The following is an 18,073-nucleotide window of genomic DNA, read 5'->3' as shown; positions in this document are numbered from 1 at the left end:
CTATTGACCATGTTGACAGTGAAAGTCCATGACAGTGAGGTCTACAGACTCCCTCATCCCAAGTCCCTAAGCACCAGTCTTTTGTGGGAGACACAGAAAAATCCTGAAGAAAGCGCTGCTCGGGCTCAGAGACTCTGGAGTTGAAAGGCTCGTGTAAAGACACTGGAATCCTATTTGGTCTCGATGCCAATTTCTCACAAAGAAGGCAGAGACTGTACGTGGAGAGATTTGTGCTGCAGTGGAACTGAGGCATTCTCCTGTGGTATACCAGATGGCCCTGTGGGATACTCTCCACAGGGGACTCAGCCTCCCAGGTGGGAGAACCTTGGAGAGGAACAAGGCTCCTACTGCGGCCTCAGGAAGCCTCTGAGGTCCCAGCTAAGTGCAAGCAATACCGCCCAGTCATCAATTTCTCTTTTACTGACCTTGTCTGAGCTGAACAGCAGGAGGCAGATGCCAACTTTTGCTTCCACCCCAGAGCCGTCAGACCAAGGGCCTTCAGTGAAAGAGGGAGTTCACCTCCCTTTTCCTGCTGGAGTGAGAGATGACGGAGTAGCCTGTCTCCCTGACCTGTCCTCCTCCTTGTTTGCTTTGTAGCCCACACTGGCCTTCCTGCTGACCATGCTACAGAATTCTAGAAGCATTTGTCAGAAATCAGTACATGGTGGGGGAAGAATATAGAACAAGAGTTGTTGACTGGTGGCCTGTAGACATTAGGCCATATTCTATTTGACACACAGTTTTTTTTAAGAATTAGACAATTTCATATAAAATGTCAGATTTCTGGCTTCTCTGGAAAAACTGAAAGGCCTGATAACACTAAAATTCAAAGATTACACATAAAAGTATTAGCCAGAGCTCAGGAGATGCAGTCCCCTTCAGACGGGGTATCAGTTCCTGAATGTGGGCAGGTGGGTGCCCACCTTCCTCACAGAGGTGCTGAGCCTCGAGCCTGGAATGCACCTGGACAACCACCAGTCCAGCTGCCCTGAGATGTTTGAGTGTCCTCCTCACATCACCCCAGACAGCCTTCCGGTCTCAGCTTGACCCAGCTGGGCTGAGGACAAAGGTGTGCAGCATACCTGGCTCCAGGCCTTTCTGTCCTCATCCCTGACATCTGCCTGGTCGCCCTCCTGAAGCAACTTCTTCTTCGTGCTGTTTGCTAAAGTCCTGATCCCCTGGCTCCACTCTGACTGGCAGCTAACTTATTCCTGCTGCCCTAACAGGCACCCCTTACGTATTCTCACTCTGCTCCCCCAAAGCCATTCAGATACCCTTTTCCATGCCTCATCTCCCCTCTGCCCCAGACAGGCCCTGATGGTCTCAGCAGCTCAGGTGCCCCCCAGAGTGTTTACAAAGTTACCATGACTTACTTCTTGAGGATAAAATCTCAGTTTGCATTGAAACTGAGCCACAAGTACCTCCGCCTTAGTTTGTGCTCTCCTGGGACCTTGCGACAGGGATTTAAGTAGGGAGGCAAGTAGTTTATTTGAGAGGTGGAGGAAACCTCAGTAGAGAGTGGGGAAATGGGGAGAAATCAACATAGGGTTTACTAACAAGCCATTACCAGCATGGACAGCCAGAGCTGAATCCCGGGAGACAATGCAGAGTGCACACAGACCCCAAGGGGTAAGAGACCTGGGATATTGACACACCACCTCCCATCAGCCCATGATGAAGAGCTACTCCCCGGGGACATTACTCCCAGGGGACATTAATTCCCCACCATTTTTAGCCTGTCACTTGGGCAGGCAAAGCAGGCTCTGGAAGCCCAAGAAAAACTTAAGGTAAATAAAGCAGGCGGGATGATTGGCAGTCGGCTGAGTTGCCTGGAAAAGTCAAGGGCAAGGGAGTGTGAGCGAGGCACCAACAGCATCAGCTCTGACCCCCGCTGAGAAAAGAGGGGTCTTTTAACACAATGACCTATTTTCTAGGCCCCAGAGAGTCAGTCCTGTGGGAAATAGCCTTTGAAATAGAAGTCTCAGTAAAATTCCAAGTGACCCAATAAAAATGTATAGATGCCAGGACACCCCTCTTATTTTATCAGATTTTAGAAAGAAAAAAGTAAACCACATATTATTTGACCTCGTACATATGTCCTGCCAGGTAGAGGAATTTGTGTTGGAATTATTTCTTTATTACTTTTCCAAAAGCAAGAGTCTATTTTTACCTGTATGTATGTGAAAATCCTCCTGCCTGGCAGCTCTGTATATTATGTTAGAATGAGTCTTAAATGTCAACAGCTTTGCTGGAGCCTTTGTAACCATGGCCATGTCAAGCAGACAGCTTAGGTTATTGAGTTATCATTTTTTAATCACTGGCTCCAAATAGAACTCAACCAAATCTAAGCCTCTGGGCTGTGGACACTTCTATCCAGAAGCTATTTGGAGTTACATTTTTATGAAATATTTTCTTGGATTTTTTTTTTCGTATGCCTTATTCTCCCCCTCCTGCCAGCATTTATCTGATTCTAGAAAATCTCCCTGTCACCTCAACTCCACAGGGAGCTTAGAATCCACCCTCCATCTCAGAGTGATTGTGTAAAGGCTTAAAATGGTTCCTGCTGCTTGACACATAATGAATGTAATGAGCATCTGTTGGCAAACTCTAAGCCCCAGTGCCTCCTTACTGGATTAATGTTGTCATTCTCCTTTCTTCCTTTTGTAAATTTTAATTGGTGTCCAGGTATCTCACGACTTCGCAATCAACTTTAATGAAGACAACCCAGAATGTGCAGGTAAATCACAACGTGAAAGGAAGTCAGTGTTTCACAGCCCTTCCCTTCGTACTTTTCCCATTTTAGTTTCTCTCTCCTGATGCAGTATGTCAGTGATGATTGTCCACAGAGGAGAAGTAGGCTCCCTGGACCCAAATAAACACGCTACTCTGAAGGCCATAACAGAGCAGAGACGTAAGAGCTGGAAAAGACAGAATGCAGAAGAGGTCTTGAGCTTAGAGCAAGAATATTGATTCCAATTCTGGATTCTTCTGGCCAAAAACACCCAAAAAACAAAAAAAATTGAGGGAAGGGTCACGTGATGGGCAGTGATGAGGTACCCCTCCTTCTGCTTTCCAAGCTGTCATCAAGTATTTATTTTGCACAACTTCCTCTCTGTGAAGTAATAAGGAAAGGGGGAAGCGTGGAGATCATGTGACACTTTCATGTTGGCAAAGGATATGCCCTCAGCAACTTCAAACAAGTCACTTCATGGTTTTGTGCCAGAAAGAGCCTTCTCAAAGGCTTTGGTCTGTATTATGTTATTTCCAGCTAGAAATTTCCCAAGACATTCCACAAAATAATGACGATGACTATGATGATAAATTGTATCCTAGAATCATTTCTCCTGATTTCTAAATAATAAATAGAGCCAAGTACACCTGTTGCTATGAAAATGGTAAGACATTTTTGCAGTGGGCTGGTGGAAATGTCTGTGTCTCTCCTCCTTCCTATAGAGGAGGAAGAGGCTGAACAGGATTAATTCAGATCCTGTGGGGGTGTAGAACATCCCGCAGTTTCTTTCAGATATTTGGCACTAACTGTCCAAGAACATGATATTAATATCCCCGGGTCTGCACGCAACAACCTATGAGACCAGATCTCCATTCTGCCCTTATTCCCTCTCATCATCCCTCACGCCAAGTTTATTACAGTTTAGGCTTCCCTCATCTCAAACCATTCCCTCTCTTCAACTGTAAGAATGGTTTTCCATCAAAGCAGAATGAAGGACATATCCAGTGTTAACCCATTTCACATCTTAGAATTCACCTGCCTGGTATTTTTGGAAGAGAACTCAGACTTGCTTATCTTAGGCAAAACCTCAAAAACCAAAACAGATAAAGAGCTTCTGTTCAGCATCACTTAACTTCAAAACCAGGCTATGTAATGATTTGGCACCTGTCTTTAGAATGGCAGACTTTGGGGCAGGACAAAGAGAATGAAGCATTTTCAGTCATTTTCATACACATTTTGTTACATGCATGTGTATAAAGGCAGAACAGAGCACAACTTGCTCATCCAAGATGCCCAAAATCTGGTTGGCAGGATGTGGAGGGAAAAAAATCACAGGAGGGGCTTTGTGGGTCTCTCTGGCTTAAAACAGGACCAGTGTGCTGTTTCAGGGTAGAAAGGGGTGCAGGAGGATGAGATGAAACAGGGGAAGAGAGAGGTAACACAGGCACAGACACAGAGAGGACCATTTGAACAAAAATCATAGATAATGGGACTGTCTCTGTGGGATCGTGGTTAGAACATTCAGTGTGCAGCCAAGACTTACGCTGGGAGGAGCTACACTAGCAGGGCTGCCTCTTCCAGCAGAGCCCACCCATCATGATCTCTTGGATGGAAGCCCCCCTTAAATGAGGGGTGCCCATGGTGATGGACGTCACTCACCTGTACTACAGTGCCCAGCAGATGACTGTGACTGTCATCTTGCTCATTCATCACACATTTGGGGAGCAGCTGCCATGTGCCCGACCTGCCTCGAGCTCATGAGAAAGAAAGTCACAATTCCTACCCACAAGGACTTTAACATTTGGAGAGACGGTTGTGGGTACACATCCTCACATAGGTGGCCCGGGGTGGTTATACTAGAGTCAACAGGATGGTGTGAAAATGAGAGGGATGTTAAAGCTGTGAGCATGGCCCTTAGAGCCAGACACACCTGGGTGTGAATCCTGAGTCTGCAACAAACCTCTCTGAGCCTCAGTTTCTTACCTGTAAAATGGGTACAATGTTGGCTTCATTACAATAGGAGGATCTAATGAAATCTATTGTGTAAGGTGAGACATAAGGGAGACATTGGTGGAAATGATCGCTTTTGACTTGAACCTTTAAAGAGAATGGTTTCAGACCAAAATGATTTCTCTCTGAATTTTAAGTTGTAGGGTTGCAAAATATTCCCAATATGAATTACTTATTTTTGAAAGTGTAGAAAAAGATTTGGGAATACATAGGTTTGTAACTGAGATTTTTTTAATGGGTATAGAATATTCTCTTTGTCATAAAAAGCTTGTTTGTATTCTGTAGCAAACACAATCATTCATTAATAAATTCTTCCCAAGTCAATTTCAAAAAAAAATAAGTGAAATGAATAAAGAAAATTATTTTAGTGGGAGTGGAGGCAGAGATACCAGCCCAGATGTGGTATTTTCTTTTTTATCTTAAGAACATAGATGTGCTATTGATAAGGACTATTTGGGGGAAGTTAATGCTTCATTTGTGTGTGTGTGTGTGTGTGTGTGTGTTTGATTATAAATATATTCAGGGGGACTATTTAGCTATTGATCTTTGCCAATTCCACCTCAGGGATTCAAGGAGTTGTGGAAGCCTACCAGAGCTGCCTTCCCAAACTCCAGCTCTATGGCCCCACCAACATCGCTCCCATCATCCAGAAGGTCGCCAAGTCAGCATCAGAGGAGACCAACACTAAGGAGGCATCGGTAAGGAGAGAGGTGGTCTACCTGCTAATGGGCATTTACCCATCCTCACCTGGATACTGGCCATAGCACCCATCCCAATCTGACAATAAATTTGCATTTCTACCTGTGTGAGTTTGAAGAAGTGACTTAACCTTCCCCCTGTCCTCAGTCTCCTCACCTGAAAAATAGGGATAATCATGCCTATCTCTGCTGGATTAACATGAGGCTTAGAGATGACATAACTCAAATGTCTGCAATGTTACCTGAACACAGAAGGCCTTCAACAGGGAAAGCCACTATATTCACTGGAGTGTAGGTCATCCTCATAAAACTCATACTCACCTTCAGTTCCTAGGAAGGAAAAAAACTGTCCAAAATTAAGCTTGCTTTCCAGTGTACCCAGACTACAGATGGAAGTGAAGTAAAACAATGGGTTATTCTTCCGCCTGGTAGTCAAGTGAAGTAACACACAACATCACAGTGAAGGTTTATTTCAGGTCCTATTAGTGGTTTTCTAAGAAAAATGCAAACCAAGGTTACAAGGCCAAATAGAGTTTGTTTTTTTCCCCTAATATATTAGACTTAAATATATTGCTGTAATAGCTTTTCTATGCATCATTTTTCAATACCGTCATTATGTCCTATGTCCTTTTTTAGCTGTATGGCATTTTCTCAGATTTAGCAGAATATTGCTAATGTCTGAAATTTTCTCTGTGATTTTATCCTGGGTTCGAAGACACTGAATTTGCATGAAGAATATGATATGCTGCTCCCTTACCTTCTTGTGTGAGCTCATCTGACCCCCTTGCCCTGTGCCTGTGTTCTCAGCTTCTCTTGTGTTAGGATGGCCTGGACCACACTCCCATCTCATGGCGACCTCTGCTCTGTGCACTGCAGCACACACCTCCCAACTATTAGGGACACTGACCTCATACTTATATTCCCTTTCTCACCTCATCACCTATTTTTCCCTTTCTACTGAAGACTCATTCCTATTAGCAAATAAAGCATGTTACAATATCTCTTGTTTAGGTTCAAAACTCTCTCTCGACACTTTACCCTTTAGGTACTGTCCCTCATTTTACTCTCTTTTACAGCAAAATTCATTGAAAGAACTGCCCATATTCACTGCCTCCATCTCTCCTCCCATTGACCCTTCCACCTGTACCACCCAAACTTTGCTCCCCAACACCCCTGTGAAGACCATGTTTGTCAAAGTCAATAGCATCTCCATCTTGCCAAACCCACAGAGGACTTGAAGCAAATCTGAATCCTCTCAGATGCAAGATTTAGGCATAAGGTTGGACAGGATCAGTATTTAATTTTATTTTTTTTAATCACCAAGACTTCAAATTCAAATACTTCAAATAATACCTTGCTCAGAAACCAAACACATAAAATAGATTTTAAGAAAACAGACTATTTTTTCTAAATATGGGCTGAAGGATGGGGTCCAAACTTGTCTATTCTCCTTGACCCCCTTTATCCCCAAGAGCATCCAAGGCATCCCTAGGGCTCCCCGGAGCCCAGTTTGAACCATCTCAGCCTCCCTGGGGTACCAGGACTCACAGGAGTAAAGAGAATCTGACATAGGTCTGAGTTCTGGACTAATACAAACCAGCATGAGGTTTTGGCTATTACTCAGTCCTCCAGGGACAGATGTGTCTGCTCTGAAAGGACAGGTCAGGAAACAGTACTGGAAGCGTCTAATCCACATCTCCCCAAATAACTCACTCCTATAGGCCAGGAACACTGATGCTTTCCCCCAGAGGTTTCCATTATCTTTTGAACAGTGTATGGTCTAGGGCCCCTTGTTATCACTGATTGCTAAGGGTCCTAACCTTGAACCTTGTAGGCAAGTGGTGCCAGGAAGTCTGTGGCTATAGGATTTTCTCCTCAGTTTTGTGAAACTCTTCTAGAAAGAAAAAAATGTCCTCTCCTTATGTAAGCAGGACCTCAAGTACATTCAAAGACTATAATATTTCACCCATGAGCACTTTCCTAGCCTGACTTTGGAAGCAAATGTTACTGCGACCTTTATTGGAAATTTCCATCAGGGTTTTGATCCAACAGTCTGCAGCCTATTACCTTTAGCTAGATTAAACCTGGAAGGATCAGGTTCTAGAATCTTGACAGTCTCTTCAGACCAGAGCTTCTTAACCATTTTTGTTCCATGGACACCATTAGCAGCTGGTGAAGCCCATGGACCCCTCCTCAGAAGGGCCTTTAAATGCACAAAATAAAACATATGTTATAAAATAAACCAATTATATTGAAATGCAGTTAGCAAAATATCTTTAAATGTTACATAGAAGCATCATAAATATAGTAATAAAATTAAATTATGAGAATTTGTGGCTGGCCTAATAATTCTGTAATTTCTAAGTAGTGTTGAAAGTAAATGACACGTTGAGATATTTGCAAACACTGTAAGATAACAGGAACGTATTCTGTGATTTCTATTAGTGACTCAGTCACAAGTACAGTTAAAACTAATTTTATTCGTTAATTATATTTAGAATTGAAAAAAATGGTAAGTTTTAGTTAGAGGTTAGTGAAAATAAAACTTTAATTTACCCCAGCTGCACAGACTGCCTGAATTCTTTCAACTCAACAGTCCACAAGTCTAGGTTAAGAACCCCTGCTCTAAATGAAAAGCCAGCCACATTCTGCAACCTGTTTTTCAGTGGCTTGCTAGGTAAGAATGGCTTTTGCATTTTAAAATGGTTGAAAAAAATCAAAAGGAGAATAATATTTCATGGCACACAAAAGTTATATGACATTCAAACTTGTGTCCATCAGTAAAGTTTTAACGGAACACAGCCATGAACATTCCTATCAAGCACTGTCTATGGCTGTTTTCATTCTAACAGGCAGAGTTATGTCATTGCCACAGACATCATTATGGCCCGCAGAGCCTAAAGTATGTATTAGAGCCCCTTTACAGAAAATATTTTGCCAACGTCCGCTCTAGACCACAACAACTCTAAACTTTCTTGATGTGGTCGTGTGACTGTCAGGTTGTTTGCTTCTGTGGGTATTGTAGGGGGCAGGTAGGGGAGATCCGTGCCCTGGACCATGAAGGTCGAATCAGACAGGAGTTAGGGGAAGGTGGGGAGTGGATGATGAGGGCACAGAAGTGTGATTCACTCACAGGCCCACCTGATCAGGAATCAGGATGAGTCTCCATCCAGGTGTGGCACCTGCCATGGCCTCTAAGGCACACCCTGGGAAGAGTCATTTCTGGTTTCCTACACTGCTTCCCTCCAGCCCCAGGCCACCAAGCTGCCTCCTTCTGTGCCTTCTCCTTGCAACTCCCTAGCTCCTCAATCACTTCACCCAACTGAAACCTTCCTCCAAATTCCCAGGCCACCTTCTCTGTGAATGTATAAGACTTAAAAAGCATAGGTATGGATGAAAATTGACAATTCGAATGAATTTGAAAATTGATCAACTAGAACTAGGGGTGGGTAGTTAGTGGACATGGAACAGAATTAGTCATATATATATATATATATATATATATATATATATATATATATATTTGTTTGTTTGTTTGTTTTTGTCTGCATTGGGTCTTCATTGCTGTGCGCGGGCTTTCTCTAGTTGCGGTGAGCGGGGTCTACTCTTCGTTGAGGTGCTCAGGCTTCTCATTGTCGTGGCTTCTCGTTGCAGAGCACAGGCTCTAGGCTGCAGTAGTTGTGGCATGTGGGCTCAGTAGTTGTGGCTTGCAGGCTCTAGAGCTCAGGCTCAGTAGTTGTGGTGCACGGGCTTAGTTGCTCTGCAGCATGTGGGATCTTCCCAGGCCAGGACTCGAATCTATATCCCCTGCAATGGCAGGCAAATTCTTAACCACTGCGCCACCAGGGAAGCCCCAGAATTAGTCTTTATATTAAACTGTATAGAAAGCATTCAGGACATGTGACTGTCTTCATCATAGTGTGAATTTTTCTTCTCTCTGATTGCATTTTTGACTGAGTTGTTTTGTTTAAAAACATTTTTTTCAGACTCACAGAGAAAAATGGGAACTCTTTAGCACTGCCAGCCTATATGCAGCTTTCTAAGTGTGAATCTCAAAAACAGATGTTTTCAACATGTGATTATTCTACCTAGCCTTTCACCTTTGAAATGTGGCAACTTGGAATGGTTTCATCATCCCACATTTATTCCCTGTAGATGTAGAACATATTGCAAAGATTACATTAGAAATTCTTTTGGGTTTGGCATGAGCAGCATCTCAGTGACCTCCTTCCCTCCCCTCTCACCTGAGAGGCTGTCATGATGCCTCTAACGACTAAGGACAGTGATGTCCTCCACTGGGCCTTCCCTCTCCAGACCCCGTAACCCTTCCCAAGCCCTTCCTGTGCTGATGAGCATGGAGCCTTCTCACCAATCTCCATCTCAGATGAGTCACCCACCAGCCTGTCCAACCAGGACTTAGAGCAGGAAGAGTCTTCTGCCCACATCCTTGGAGAAGGGCAGCCACCTGCAGGCCACTCATTAGCCCAGGGCACACAGCCTTCAGAGGGAGAGACTGTGACCCTTGCCTTTTCTAGCAGGGCTTTAGCACAGCGCCATCCACTAGAAATACAGTGAGAGGCATGCAGAGATTTTAATTTCTCCAGTAGCCACATTTTAAAAAGTGAATAGAAGCAGGGAAATTAATTTTAATAATATATTTTATTTAACCCAGTATAACTAAAACATTATCATCTTAAGAGGTATTCCATATAAAAAATATTAATAAAATATTATACATTCTTCTTTTTTTGTACTAAGTCTTCAAAATCCAGTGTGTATTTTATACTCACGTCATCTCAATTTGGATGCTAAATTACCATGGAAAATACTTGATCCTTATATAGATTTTATAAGTTGATAATTGAGAAAGTGGATTCACTTATTTATAGTTGTTACAAACGTACTTAAAAGATTTCCAATAACTCAATCGGGTATCCACTTTTTAAAGTTAAATTTAAATTCATTCAAATGAAATAAAATGAAAATTTCTGTTTCTCCATTGCTTTCACCACATTTCAAGGGCACCATAGTTACATGGAGCTGGTGGCTATTGTAAATATTAGGCAGCTCGGCTTTAGACTCTTGCAAATCTCCAAGCTGAAGAGGACCGTATGAATGATCTAGCCCCACCCCTCATTTGAGAGATGAAGAGGCTGAGACCCAGAGGAGTTAAGGGAAAATTCCCAGCATCTCAGAGCAAGAGGCTTTGAAGCCAGCCCCCTGACTCTTCTGCTGCTCTGTCTACACCCTGTGCTTTGTAACCATCACTAAGGTGATTATTAGAATTAACCTGCAATTACTGTGCCTGCCTTTAAGCTCCATTCATCCCAAGTCTTCAGTGTTTAGGGTTGTCAACACGGGCACTCAGGAAAAGTCAGTTGTCATTTGCTGTGGTCAGTATGCACCGGAGCCGCCGGAGTGTGTAACTGGCTTTGTCCTTGTCTCTCCCACCCCTCCATCCCCATCGTCTCCTGGTGTCCCACCGATGGCAGCAATACTTCATCCTGCTGATCCTGACTGACGGGGTCATCACAGACATGGCCGACACGAGGGAGGCCATCGTCCATGCCTCCCACCTCCCCATGTCGGTCATCATCGTGGGAGTGGGCAACGCAGACTTCAGTGACATGCAGATGCTGGACGGTGACGACGGGATTCTGAGGTCGCCTAAGGGAGAGCCCGTCCTTCGCGACATCGTCCAGTTCGTGCCCTTCAGGAACTTCAAACACGTACGTATATCTCAGGGGCTTCCCCTGGGAGAGCAGAAGCCCCCCCCCCCCCATTTTTCCACCAGTGTTCGTAGTGAAGCAATGCCAGCTGTCCCTGCCTGGGCCAGGCCGATTCCCACCCAGGACATGTAGAGCTTGGCTTGCTGGAGAAAGAAGTATAACCTGAGTCAGTCATGCTAACTATGTGGCCAACATTTCATTGGAGCTTGGCCTCATCCACAGAATTTAGGGTCTCCAGTGTACCCAGGACTGCCATGTACAGTTGGGCAGGTAGTTCCCTGCTCAAGGTTGCCTGGCTGAAGTAGCAAAGAGCTGAAATTCGGCCTTGGTTCTTCTTGTCAAGCCATGTGCCCTGGCAGAGGTCTGTGTTTGCCTTGGCAAAGTATATTTTCAAAATGATAGAAACTTAAATCCTGTATAAATGTACAGTAAGCAGCATCAAAGATTTATTCAATTCATTAATGAGGGAAACAGCAAGATAATAAAGTTAGTTTAAAGCATGATATTAAACAGTTGTTTGTGGTCAATAGGGGAAAATGCTGGAATAAGTTTACTAAGGCAGAATCAAAACTGGTTCATGACCCACAGGGTTTAAAAAAAAAAAACTGATTCATACAGTTTCCCTCTGGGATGGCCGTGGCCCTGAAGAGCCCTGCAGAGCCTCCCCCACTGTGTCACAGACAGCCCCCTGTGTTCTTTTGTTCCATGCCCCAGTGAAAGCTCCCACAAGTGTGTGGGCAGTGAGCCTGGGTGACTCACAGAGGGCAACTCAGCTACCATAGCCCATCTTCAACTTACCCAAGGGGAGGTTTCCAAGCCCCCAAGTTGTCTGCACAGGACAGCAAGGTGGGGCATCCTCTTCAAGTTGGGGTGTGCTGGAGCTGAATCGCCCACAGTTGTGTTCATCATTGAAACCACTTGCTCACATGGTGCCCAAGATGGGGGGAGGGTGTTCTTCCAGACTGTGATGTCCCACCCCGTCTTGTCAGCTTGACAGAAGTACCACAGGACTGACCACCACCCACAGCGTTGCCTGAGTGAAGAGGGCTCCAAGAGCTTCTCCAAACCACCCTGTCCCCGCCCCCTACAGACACACACACACACACACACACACACACACACACACACACACATGCCACGGGGCCATGCACTGTTGCAGCCTCCACCCCGCCCCTGCTCTCCCTCACACACCTGCAGAGTGCCTGCTGTGTGCCAGCACTGGCACCACAGTGAGAGGAGGAGCCATGGGGCCCAGCCTCCAGGAATTTACTGGAGAACTGCCCGGTTGGGACACAGGTATCCGCAGAAAACTCACACCAAGCGATCTGTGGGCGATTGAGGTGGGCCACCCTGTGGCTACAAAACTTCAGAGAAGCAGCTGGAGCTGGGACATAAGGAGGACAGACCTTGTGGAGTGGGCAGGGAGGTGAGGGGTACCCGCAACAAGGAAGTGCCTGATCAGGGCGAGGAAGGGGGCTCACTCACTGCCCCGCTGCTCCAGGCTCCCAGCTCCCTGTGGTCCACTAGAGCAGAGTACCAGGAGTTTAGCACCCGCCTTAGCTTCCTGAATTTCAAATTAGATTCTGAGAACCATTTCATTATCCAAACTAATCTATTCTGAATTCAATAAACCATAAATAAAACTCAAGGTGAGGCACTGATATCATTTCATATAGCCGGGAACCCATGAATCGCCTCTCTTTTTCTGCTCTGCATGGTAACTCAGAGCTTCGGACAGGGCAGAGGCTCTGAGCTGTGTGGCTTGGGGCAAGTTACTTAACCTCTCTGTGTCACAGACTTTCATCTGTAAAATGGGGCAAATAACACACAGATTGGAAAATTAGAGGTGGGGCTTATATAACGCTCAGCACAGTGCCTGGTGCCTGTAGGTAGTTAATAAATGTGACTTTTATTACTGTTCTTGCCAGCTACTTTCATATTTTTTCTGCCTTATCCCAAGTTAATGGACCTCCAGGCCCTCTCTGCTCCCCAGAACCACCAGCACAGATATGCAAAGGGCAGGAGTATCATTGGGAACTGTGCTGTCCAACACAGTAGCAAAGAGCCACATGTTGTTATTTAAATTTAAATTCATTAAAATTAAATTTAAAAATCAGTTTTTAGTCACACTAACTACATTGCAAGGGCTCAGTGACAGCACGTGTCTGGTGACTACCACATTGGACAGTGTAACTACAGAATACTTTTATCATCTGAGCAAGTTCTGCTTGACATACTGTTCAGGAATATTTTTGTCTTCAAATAACAGCAAATCCATCTCACAGTGGATTACATGAGTGGTTCTTAACCAAGGATGATTTTTCTCCCCAGGGGACATTTGGCAATGTCTGGAGACATTTTTGATGGCTACTTGCATCCAGTGGGTAAAGGCCAGGGATGCTAGTAAGCATCCTATGATGCAGAGGGCAGTCCCCACACAAAGAATTATCAAATATATCCAATATATCAAAATTGCAATAGTGCCAAAATTGAGAAACCCTGGATTATATAAGTACAGATATACTTTTCTCGTGTAGCTAGATGTTAGGGGCTGGTGGCTGCTGACATTAGTTTTTTTCAATGATTCAATAGTGTCAGGACCAGCACTTAAGAGATTCTTTTTGTTATTCCCTCACAATGATAAAATGGTTGCCATAGCTCTAGGAATCATATTCTAGTTCAAGGAAAAAAGGAAGAAGAAAGAGAAACAGAGCCAGTGATGTCTGTTAAAGAGCTCCAAGAAACACCCCCCAGGAAACTCCCACTTGGGTCTCAAACAATGAAATTGGATCACATGGCCATCCCTAGATGCCAGGGAGACTGGGAAGTCAAGTCTTTATCTTTCTAAACTTTGTGTGAGCAATGACCAGAGAGAAAAGGGAGGAAATGACTATTGTGTCTTCCCCAGTGTAAAAGTGGGCCATGATCTAACACATGACCCTGAGCAGTTATTTATAAAATAAAAGAGCATTCATGGATACCAATGTCCAACATACTATGGCACCTTCAAAATGTGAGCAGTCGCTTTAGAAACACTCCTCACTGTGTTTTCAGATTGTTTTTAAGGTACGTGTCTCTTACATTTTGAGCCTCCTAAAAACTCTGAGATAGAATGAATTCCTGTTCTTTCCTTTCTTGTCTCAGAATATCGGGGCTTAGCAAAGTTGAATGGCTGAGTGACAAGCCACATAGGAAGGAAAGAGCTAGAAACCTGGTCATCTGGCATTTAGTCCAGCCCCCTTTCCTTCAGGACTTTTCCAGAGGGACCTCAAACATTTCTCTCTGCTTCAAATTTTCAACCTCTTCAGTAATTGCTAACAATGAGGTTCAGGCAATCTTATTTGCCCAGTGGCTGGGGAGTTAGTAGTGAGTGCCAGGGTCAGAGGTCAGGCCCAGCTCTGCATGAGTCCAGAGTCCATGCAGAATATCAACCTCTACCTTTCTCTGCCCCAAGGCCTGCAGTGAGTCCATAATGCTGATATAAGAAAGGCTACATAAATTAGCACAGTATTCAAGACTCTCCATCACCTGGCCACAAGCTCATTTTCCAACTGAATGCCCCACCAATCCTGCATCCCCAACACACACACACACACACACACACACACACACACACACACACACACACACATGCACTCCTTTAGAGCCCCATCAGATGACTCACAGTCCCTAGAATGATCAAATGCCAATCCTTTCCTTCTCCTTGTTTCAAAATATACCCAATGTAAATGCCATCTCTTCTTGGAAGCCTGCTGTGATTTCCTCCAAGATGCCTTAGTCTTGGTTTTTTGTGCTCTGGTCACACAGTGTCTGTGACTCCCTAAAGCAGTGCTTCTCAAATTTCAATATGCACAGGAATCACCTAGGCATCAAGTTAAAATGCAGATTCTGATTCATTAGTTCTGGGATGGGTCTAAGATTTTACATTTCTAACAAGCTCCCATTGATGTGATCTGCTGGTCTGTGGGATGTATCATGTTCTGCCTCATAGGAGGGTTAATTTCGGCCCCACCACGCTCCCCTCACATGACTGTAACTTCCTAATGGCAAGAATCATAGACCCTATAAACGCTCGCATAGTGCCTGGAACATAAATAGGTGTATGGATTTGAATGTAAATCAGACACAAAACTGCAAGGCAATTCTTTCTGCCATCCAGTGTTCACCCATCCTCAGATATGAATAGTTTTATATTTTGAAACAGACATGAAAAAATGTAATTATGAAATTAAAGGTTCATTTTCCAACAATCTGACAACTCTTGCGTGGAGTAGACACTGACAAGTACAGAATGAATGATGAATGAATGAATGAATGAATGGGACCAGCTGCTTAGAGCAGGACTCAAGTCTTTTAGGCTGATTTGGGTCAGATTCCCTTGGCCAGGTGCCAAAGTCACTGTGATTTCTTCTTCCCTGCAGGCATCTCCAGCTGCCCTGGCAAAGAGCGTGTTGGCTGAAGTCCCAAACCAAGTCGTGGACTATTACAATGGCAAAGGGATTAAGCCAAAATGTTCATCAGAAATGTATGACTCTTCCCGGACACTGGCTCCATGAAGTCTACACACTTTTACAGAGTCCTTGAATACTATTCCTGCTGATACTTAATACTTCTATTATCCTGTACTTAAAAAGACACAAAGGTACACATTTAAAAATAGCACGTTTTGGTGATTTTTAACTAACTAACAATTTTTTTTGCATGTGTAGCCCTGAGGCCTGGATCTGCTAAGCCCTTGTATTGTTAAAGACTTTTTACAAAGAAACACAGATAATTATAACTTACTCTTTACATTACAGCATGTCGCCTTGATATAAAATGTTATCTGTATCTGTTTTTTATACAGGTTTGTTGAAATTTTGCTAAATTTCTTATTATCTTTACACTGTAAAGCATTTTGAAACATTTCTTGAACGTTGATAGCCAAAACATATTTGGTTTTATCTGCTACAGGATGAGAGACTTTTTAAAATGGCAGATGCATGGACTGTATTTTGCATGTTTAAAATAAAAAAAAAAAAAACCATGCTGTTTTTGCAGTTGTCGGCCATAATTCTTCCCTGCTGAGAATGGTCCCTCCACTGAAAAAGGGGCTTATCCACCTAGAGGTGGTCTTCCTGAAGTGGGTCTGGGGCACCCAATCCAGCACCTCTCAGACTTCCCTGTGTATACAAATCACCAGAGAATCTTGTTTAAATTTTGACCGTGATGCAATAGGTGTGCATGGGCCCAAGATCCTAGAGCTCTGAGTCCCAGATGATGCCAGTTCAGGCCCCATGTTTATGTCACTCCTTAGGAATGACCTCAAAGTGTCTTCAATAGACCCATGACAGTGGAAACTTGTCAACAGCAAATAGCCATGTATTTTATGAATAAATTTGGTACTTAACGGAATTTTTTCTAAGACTTATAGTCTTGTTTCTCTTTTCAAGGCAATTTCTGAACAGTGTTCATGTAAGTGACTTGGCCTCAGGTTAGGAATAGCTCTTTCACAGTCCCATAGAAACATGTGGATCATGGTTTTTAACAGACAAGGAATTAAAATACTTAGACCCTGTTCGCCAGAAATAGCTGGTGGTTGTTTCTAACCCAAAACAAGGACATGAGCTTCAATGTCTATGTGCCAGGAACATAGTAAGCAATATGTGTAATGAATAGATAACTATTCAATAGATAGATGCTTAATGAATAAATGGAATACTACTCAAATAAGTGAATGCGTGAAAGAACGAATGAATAGACTTGTTAATGTGCTTCATGATCAACATCAAATCCACTGTAGATTTTTAAAATTTTTTTAACATTTTTATTGAAGTATAGTTGATTTACAATGTTGTGGTAGTTTTAGGTGTACAGCAAAGTGTTTGAGTTTTATATATATATATATATATATATATATATATACACATATCCTTTTTCATGTTCTTTTCCATTATGGTTTATTACAGGAAACTGAATATAGTCCCCTGTGCTGTACAGTAGGTACTTGTTGGTTATCTATTTTATTTTATTTTATTTTTTTACATATTTATTGGAGTATAATTGCTTTACAATGGTGTGTTAGTTTCTGCTTTATAACAAAGTGAATCAGTTATACATATACATATGTTCCCATATCTCTTCCCTCTTGCGTCTCCCTCCCTCCCACCCTCCCTATCCCACCCCTCTAGGTGGTCACAAAGCACTGAGCTGATATCCCTGTGCTATGCGGCTGCTTCCCACTAGCTATCTATTTTACGTTTGGTAGTGTATATATGTACATGCCACTCTCTCACTTTGTCACAGCTTACCCTTCCCTCTCCCCATATCCTCAAGTCCATTCTCTAGTAGGTCTGTGTCTTTATTCCCATCTTACCCATAGGTTCTTCATGACATTTTTTTTTCCTTAGATTCCATATATATGTGTTAGTATACGGTATTTGTCTTTCTCTTTCTGACTTACTTCACTCTGTGTGACAGACTCTAGGTCCATCCACCTCACTACAAATTACTCAATTTCGTTTCTTTTTATGGCTGAGTAATATTCCATTGTATATATGTGCCACATCTTCTTTATCCATTCATCCGATGATGGACACTTAGGTTGCTTCCATCTCCTAGCTATTGTAAATAGAGCTGCAATGAACATTTTGGTACATGACTCTTTTTGAATTATGGTTTTCTCAGGGTATATGCCCAGTAGTGAGATTGCTGGGTCATATGGTAGTTCTATTTGTAGTTTTTTAAGGAACCTCCATACTGTTCTCCACAGTGGCTGTATCAATTTACATTCCCACCAACAATGCAAGAGTGTTCCCTTTTCTTCACCCCCTCTCCAGCATTTATTGTTTCTAGATTTTTTGATGATGGCCATTCTGACCAGTGTGAGATGACGTATCATTGTAGTTTTGATTTGCATTTCTCTA

The 18,073-nt window shown here is 43.3% G+C and overlaps 1 protein-coding gene across 2 annotated transcripts in view; it reads left to right on the top strand.

Annotated features, from left to right (window-relative positions):
- CPNE4 (copine 4) overlaps positions 1 to 16,548 on the top strand; it is a 565,144-nt gene extending 548,596 nt beyond the window's left edge. The window contains exons 14-17 of one of the 2 annotated variants that reach the window (XM_073803688.1): positions 2,686 to 2,737; positions 5,306 to 5,439; positions 10,932 to 11,168; positions 15,590 to 16,548. In XM_073803688.1, the coding sequence (XP_073659789.1) occupies positions 2,686 to 2,737; positions 5,306 to 5,439; positions 10,932 to 11,168; positions 15,590 to 15,724 (558 nt within the window). In that variant the 3' untranslated portion in view covers positions 15,725 to 16,548. The remainder of the gene's footprint in view (positions 1 to 2,685; positions 2,738 to 5,305; positions 5,440 to 10,931; positions 11,169 to 15,589) is intronic. The other variant, XM_033855295.2, reaches the window with a different exon arrangement.
- The last annotated feature ends 1,525 nt before the right edge of the window (positions 16,549 to 18,073 follow it).

Source organism: Tursiops truncatus, chromosome 4 (assembly GCF_011762595.2).
Source record: "Tursiops truncatus isolate mTurTru1 chromosome 4, mTurTru1.mat.Y, whole genome shotgun sequence".
In the NCBI taxonomy this organism is placed as follows: Eukaryota; Metazoa; Chordata; class Mammalia; order Artiodactyla; family Delphinidae; genus Tursiops; species Tursiops truncatus.
Note: the sequence above shows the minus strand (reverse complement) of the source record. Positions and strands in the feature narration are given on the sequence as shown.